At 59.1% G+C, this 7,535-nt stretch overlaps 1 protein-coding gene across 1 annotated transcript in view; it reads right to left on the bottom strand.

Annotated features, from left to right (window-relative positions):
* The window catches only part of ARHGEF17 (Rho guanine nucleotide exchange factor 17), a 35,155-nt gene that overhangs the window by 24,303 nt on the left and 3,317 nt on the right, over positions 1 to 7,535 (bottom strand). The window contains exon 2 of the mRNA XM_027660021.1: positions 4,947 to 7,529. Within this exon, the coding sequence (XP_027515822.1) occupies positions 4,947 to 7,529 (2,583 nt within the window). The remainder of the gene's footprint in view (positions 1 to 4,946; positions 7,530 to 7,535) is intronic.

Raw genomic sequence — 7,535 nt, 5'->3', positions numbered from 1 at the left:
CCCTGTGTCCATCCCAGCACCAGGGAACTCCCTGTGCATCCCTGTGTTCATCCCAGCACCAGGGAACTCCCTGTGCATCCCTGTGTTCATCCCAGCACCAGGGATCTCTCTGTGCACCCCTGAGTACATCCCAGCACCAAGGATCTGTCTCCCTGTGCATCCCTGTGTCTATATTCCAGCACCAGGGATCTCCCTGTGCACACATCCCAGCATCAGGGATCTCCCTGTGCATCCTGTGCCTCTTTTCCAGCACCAGGGATCTCTGTGCATCCCTGAGTACATTCCAGCATCAGGGATCTCCCTGTGCATCCCTGAGTACATTCCAGCACCAAGGATCTATCTCCCTGTGCATCCCTGTGTCCATCCCAGCACCAGGAATCTCCCTGTACACACATCCCAGCGATCTCCCTGTGCATCCCTGTGCCCATCCCAGCACCAGGAATCTCCCTCTACACACATCCCAACATCAGAGATCTCCCTGTGCATCCCTGTACACACATCCCAGCATCAGGGATCTCTCCCTGGCAGTGGGGAAGGGAAGGGGCAAAACCAGGCAGAGTTAACGGGATTTTGGCACCAGGGAAGAGTAAAAATTGAGCAGAGTTAAGCAGAATTCGGAACCAGGGAAGAGTAAAAATTGGGCAGAATTAAGTGGATTTTGGCATGGGAGGAGGAAAGGGACAAAAATGGGCAGAATTAAGAGGATTTGGGCTGTTTCACCCACCAGCCACGTTTCCTGGCCCCGTGCCAGGGGTGCCAGGGTCAGTCCATGCCACTGACAGGCAGTGGGATTCCCTGATGTCGGAATCCTCCTGATTCCAGCCAAGTTCTCCGTGCTCCATCCCGCATCCCACCTCCCTCTCAGAGGGCTGCCTGGGCACCTCCATTTCCCCCCACTCCAGCATTTCACTGACCACGGCGGCTCCAGGGGCGCAAATCCCAGGCAAACTGGGAGAGGATTTACCAGGATTTATCAGGAGAGCTGGGATTTACCATCCCCATCCCTCACCAGCTTTTAATTCTAGATTTCCAGGAACACCGAAAAACGAGATGACTCCCGGCCACAACCCAAAACCTGGTTTCTGTGGAGATTTAGGGCAAGGATAAACAGGTCCAAGTTATCCTGGGATAAACTGAGGGATAAATAGGTCCAAAGATGTCAGATTTTGCCGAGGAGTATATGGATGCAGGGATCCATCCCTTGAGGACGAGCTCGGAGGGAGGATGCTGCAAAGGGGGTGGTTTACACAAGCGTCCCTGGGAATGTGACCCCGACGTTTCCCTCTGGGAATGCCCCTCCATCCCGGATGGGTTTTCCGGGGTGTGCTCACCCCGTTCAGGGAGCAGCAGGTGGAGGAGGCGGCAGATGGGGCGCCAGGGGCCACGTTCCCACGACTCCCCTGCTCCCGAGAGGTGCTATATTTAAATCAATATTTTCCTGTTTAATCCAAGTGCTGCTAAGTCAACAAACAGAGCCGTGATGGAGAACATCCCTCATTTTCCATCCCCAGATGGATTCTGCCCTGGAGGGAAAGAAAGATCCATGGGATTGCCAGGCTGGCATCCTGCTCATCCCTTCACCGAGCAGCAAATGGATCCCAAATCCACGCTAAACGCACCCTTGCTCAGTGCTGGAGTGTGCAAGCATGTGCTGTCCATTCCAGTGGTTTTACGGGAAGCTGGAGGCAGGAAAAAGTCTCTATCTTGAGTTTTGGGGTTTTTTTTCCTTGTTCTCTTGAAAGCACCATTTCCTCCCGCAGCTGGAGCGCGATGTGCCTCCAACGGCCCCTCAGGAATTAAAAACCTCGTGTGCATCATCAGGCAGAGGGTGAAGGAGCTCCTGTGCACCCAGGATGGCTTGGATGGCTCCAGCTCCATGGAAAAGCTGGAAAGCACCCAGGACAAACAGTCCTGCCCCCGAGGGAGAACAGCACGTTACCTCTCCAGGCAGGACGTGCCGGGAGGCTGAACCCCCCTCACCTCTGCCAAAACCACTGCCAAACCATGGGGGCTGGGAAAATATCCTGGGGGGATCATGCTGCAGGGGTGCTGGATCCCAGGGGAATATTTTAAGGGAATGATGCTGCAGGGGTGCTGGATCCCAGGAGAAAATCATAAGGGAATGATGCTGCAGGGATACCCGATCCCAAGAGACTATCCTGGGGGTGTGAGATCTTGGGAGAGAATACTCTGGGGGAGCATCACCACACACACATGCCAGACCCCATTATTAATCCCTTCCCAGCACAGAGATGGACACCAGGATGTTCCGAAGGATCACCACCACAATGTGGGATGGATGATCCCACACCCCCAACTTCCCGAGCAGCAATGAACCATTTCCCCTCCCAGACTCCCCAAACCGGCCCTTTCTACTGAGTTAGGGAGGAGAAAAAATGAACAAGTCAAAAATAGAGCTTATTTCTTCTCCTTTGGTCGGGGAGAACATAAATCCCTGTTCCCAGCCAGCCTTCCCGGTGCCAAGTTACATCCGGTCCTCGGTGCTCTCGCTAATAATTACGGCAACTCAGTCCCCCCTCTGCCCCCCCAGCCCAAGCTGGTGCCTTCTGAAATAAAACATCCCAGCTCCACTATCCAGTAAATCAAAAAGGGAAATAAAAAACTCCTGGTTTCAGCTGGGCTATGGCCGGAGCACAAAGAAATCCCAGGGCAGGAGAGAGATTTGGAGATACAGCCATGGCCTTGCCCTTAAAAGGGAAAATTCGCACCCTCTTCCCCGAGGCTGGAGGGTTCAAGCAAGGTGAGGAGCAGGCTCTGGTCCCACGGGGTGGCCCATGGACACGAGGTGATGCTCGGCCAAACTGGGCTCCCAGATGGTAAAAATCCACCTGGAATGCTCCCAGAGTTGGGATGAAGCTGGAGTTGGGGGGGTGGGGTCAGCAGAACATCCCTGGTACGGGGCCATCGTGGGGTTGGTACCATCCCTGGGAGCTGCCTGAGCAGGAAATATCTCTTTATAAATTATTCAAATAGGCCATGTATTATATAAACCTAACACATTAATAATTTAGGAATGCCGCTGGGTGCTCTGCCACGCCTTGGGGACCTGCCAATGTCCCCAAGGTGGCATCAGCCCCAGCCCCAGGAGGCCCCTCGTTACCCTGCTTAATTATAACTCTTGATTATTCAACAGCACTTTCCACCCCAAGACTGGAGAGGACAAACTGACACATCGGGAAAAATGCTGCAAAACTCACCCCAAATTCACCCAAAACATCCCCAAGGAAGTGTTAAACAGGAGCCACCGATGGTTGTTGTCTGGCAGTGGGGACAACAGCTGGAGAAGGAGCTGGATGAGGAGCAGAGATCCCTGGAGAATGCCATGGGGGGTATAATGCTGCAGGGATAATGGATCCCAAGAGAAAATCCCGGGGGGAATGATGCTGTGGGGATGGCAGGCCCCAGAGGGGGGTGATGCTGCAGGGATGCTGGATCCCACAAGAATATTTTGGGGGAATAATGCTGCAGGGATGATGGACTCCAGGAGGATATCTTGGAGGAAGATGCTGCAGGGATGCTGGATCCCAAGAGAATATCCTGGGGGAATGATGCTGTGGCGATGTTGGATCCCACAAGAATATTTTGGGGGGAGGATGTTCCAGGGATGCTGGACCCCAGGAGAATATCCTGGGGGAATGATGCTGCAGGGATGCTTGATCCCACAAGAATATCTTGAGGGAATAATGCTGCAGGAATGATGGATCCCACAAGAATATTTTGGAGGGAGGGTGCTGCAGAGATGTTGGATCCCAGGAGAACATCTTGGACTAATGATGCTGTGGGGATGCCAGACCCCAGGAGAACACCTGGAGGGAATGATGCAGTGGGGATGCCAGACCCCAGCAGAGCATCCTGAGGGAAGAGGCCGCAGGGATCCAGATTTTGGGAGTATCCAAAGGAAAACCCCCTTGCTTCACGTGGCTCTGCCCTGGCCAGCAAGAGTTACACAGCCCTGGGCACCTCAGCCTTGGCTGTTGGAAGGGAACAGTCCAGCCCATCCTCTCCAACCGGCACCAGAGCAGGGGGAGAGAGCCCTGCCAGCACCATTCCTGCCAGCTCCCAGCAAATCCTCCACGGGAACGGGTATTTCTGGGCTTCTCCCAGAGCTATTAAAAGCCCCGTGGGTGCTGGCACTGCTGTGCTCAGCAGGAGGTGATGCTTCCAAGCCCTTCCCGGCACAAACACCCGGAGTGATGGGAACCCAACCCTGCGTTCAAACCACGGCCAAAGGGCTGGTGGTGCCAAAAACCCACCCCAGGAAAGATCCCAAAACACGTGGCTGCGCTTTGGAGTGAGCAAAGCACCTTCACATCCCCCAAACTACATCAGTTCTCCCCCAGACAGGATCAAACTTTACCCATCCATCAAATATTCGGTGCATGCACAGGAATGTTTTTCCCCCTTTTTCCCACCCATCAGCACAGCAAAGCCCATGATCCCATAGGAAGGATCGGAGGTTTTTTGAGGGGGAAAATGCAGGTTTGCTCAATAAGGGGTTTAACATGGGGAATCCCAAGAAGAAGGACTGTTTCAGCCTTTGCAGTCAAGGAAAAGGCAATTTCAGGGATGGCCAAGAGCATGACCTTATATATCAGGGCCTTACATATCATAAGATGCTATATATAAGCATAACATTTAATAGATATATTTATAAAACCCCCTGCCACCAAAATACAGTGCTATTTAACCTGGAAACTGCTTCTTCTCATCCAAAAATTGGGGGTTTATCAGGGAGGTTTGCTCCAACAAACAAGAGCTTGTCTCCTGGACACTGCTGGGAAGGGCTGGGAAGGCTCTTGGCACATCCACACACGGGAATTTGTCCACCACAAGGGACACGTGATGGCTCTCCAAAGCCACCAGTGCTCTGGAGGGGTCATGAATCCTGGGAAATAAAGGTGTTTGTAGGAAGGAGCAGCACTTACCACCTGTGGCTTGGTCCTGGGGCCGTGTTCCTCGGGCAGCCGCGGGCAGCGGGGCAGCCGGGGCGCTGGGGTGGCCGGAGGAGAGCGGGGTCCATCCCCAGGGCTGGGGGACGTGTCACCTGAGTTGAGGGCCAGCATGTACCGCTTGGTGACATCCTCCAGCGAGGGGGGTTGGAGCGTAGGGAAGGTTTTCCCGGGGGAGTGGCCGGTGGCTGGCGTGGGGAGGTGGCCGTGGTGGCCGGAGGGGACGAGCGGCTCGGGGACGGCGATGGGGACGAAGGTGGCGGGCTCGCTGGTGTGCCGCACGTGCTTAGCGGCCGGGCGGCTCTTGGCGAGGACGGCGGGCGCGGGGGGCGGCTGGTTCTCCAGGTGGGCTGCACGGTTGGAGCGCTTCTTGGAGCTGCGCCGGGCCACGCGAGGGGACAGCACGTCGGCCAGCTTGGGGTCAAAGCCGTAGCCACGGCTGGTGCCCGGTGAGAGGATGGGCTCGCTGCTGGATGGGGGGATGCTGGGCTCCAGCTCGCTGATGGCCTCGCCAGGCCCCTCGAAGGCGCCGGCTGGCAGCTCCCCGCGGCGGCTGGGGTCGCTCAGGGACTTCTTTTTGATGGTCTTGCCGTTGCCCTTCTCGTCGACGAGCTTGGCCATGGCGCCGGGCTGGCTCACAATGGTCTGGATGAGGCTGCTGTAGTCCCGTGGGCCATCGCTGCTGAGGGACAGGTCGCTGCCCGCGCTGCCCGCGCTGCCAGCGGGCTGGGGGACGCCCGCCTTGGCGCTCAGCGAGCCCAGCAGGTTGCTGTCGACGGAGAAATTCTTCGCCTCCTCCGCCACCGAGCGCCGCCGGTGGGGCATGGGGTCACTCAGGGATCGGTAGGGTTCGGTGCCACCCTCGCCGCTGCCCTCCATCCCACTGGCACCCGCCGATGGGAACTTCCGTCGGCGCCGCAGGCTGCCAGGCGTGCTTGGCGTCTCGGCTTTGCCAGCTGGAAGGTCTTCGACCGCCGCCGGCGGGTGAGCGGGCAGCAGCATTTCGGAGTCACCGGCCGCCGGCCCGGCGTTGGGCAGCATCCAGGCCTCCACAGCTTGGTGCAGGTCCTGGAAGGGCATCGCCATGGGCTCCGGCTCCGTGACGATGCCCTCGTCCGTCACGCTGGACTCGTGACCCGACAGCTCCTCCACGGACTTACTGCGGGTGAGGTTCTCCTCCGACTGCACTTCCTTCAAACACCCTGTGCTCTCCACCTGTCCCCGAAGGGTCGTGTCCGTCATCCCCGTCGGTGCCACCCCCTCAGCGCCCTCCACACCTCCGCTGTCCTTCTGCTCGGCAGCAAAGCCGTAATCCTGCTGAGAACCCATCCTGCTGATCTTCTCGAAGACCTGCCTCGCCTCCTGGATGTACTGATCCTGGATGACCATGGGGAGAGCCTCCTCGTCCCCCCGCTGCCCCCCATCCGGAGCCACCCTGTCCTGGCTGTCAGTGCTGGCCAGGAGGAGCTCGGAGGAGCTCTGCTTCATGGCGCTCTGGAGGAAAAGCCGCCGTGTCCCGGATTTTTCGGAGCAGGTGAAGGACTTGGCGCGGCGCAAAGTGGCCGTGAGGTCCTTGAGCGTTGGCCGCTCGCCCGGTGCCCAGCGGTTAGGGGGGTGAGTGGCCCCGCAGCTGCCAGGGGAGGGGGGGTTGGTGCCAGAGCATCCATCAGAGCCCGAGTCCAGGCTGATCCTCACCCCTTTCTTCTTCACCTTCAGCTCCGAGAGGTCCGATTTGAGGAAGCTGAGGAGTGTCAGGGTCTCGGTGGCAATGTCAGGGTTGGACAAGGACTTGCGGTGCTCGGCCCGCTCCCCCTCTGGCCCTGGTTGCTGTAGGCTCTCGCTCTCACGGTCCGGTTTGGCCTTGGCCATGCCCTGGGGCAGCCTGGGGCGGGCGCGGACCCCCGGCTGTGCCCAGGCCAGGCCATCGCTGGTCCCGAAACTGGGCGACCGATAGATCCCGTACCCTGCCTGGAGAGTCCGCCCTTGGCTGGGCCAACACATCCCAAACTGCTCCTCTTCCTTCAGCGTCTCCGTGCTGGAATACCGACTGCTGCTCCGCGACCCGCCGGGGCTGGCGAAGGGCAGGATGTTCACCTTGGAGACACGGGCCACCAGGGGCAGGGGGTGCCGGGGGACCACCCTGGCGCAGCCTTCGGCCTCGGCATCGCCGCCATCCACCGAGGTCTCCCAGGCACCGCTCTCCTTCTTCTTCTTCCGAGCGGCGCGGGGCCGGTGGGCACCGCTCTGCCCCTCGCCCTCGCTGCCCGACGAGGCGCGGGGAGAACGGGCCGCCGCCGCTTCGTCCTCCCCGTTGGCGCGGGGTGATGGGGAGGAGGAGGGTGGTTGCGGTCGAGCCGAGTTATGCCAGGAATGCGGGCCGGGCTCCGGCGGAGCTCCGCGGGGAGAGCGGAGCGCCGGGTGCGGGACGCGGCTGCGGGGCGGGGGCGGCGGGGGAACCCCGCGGGCGCTCGCGCCGCCGCTCCCCATCCCGCTCCCCGTCCCGCTCCCGGCGCCGCTCCCGCTGCCGCTCCCGGTGCCCCCGGCCGGCTGCCGGCAGCTCTCCCC

This window comes from Corapipo altera, unplaced genomic scaffold (assembly GCF_003945725.1).
Source record: "Corapipo altera isolate COAL_440 unplaced genomic scaffold, ASM394572v1 74, whole genome shotgun sequence".
Lineage (NCBI taxonomy): Eukaryota > Metazoa > Chordata > Aves > Passeriformes > Pipridae > Corapipo > Corapipo altera.
Note: the sequence above shows the minus strand (reverse complement) of the source record. Positions and strands in the feature narration are given on the sequence as shown.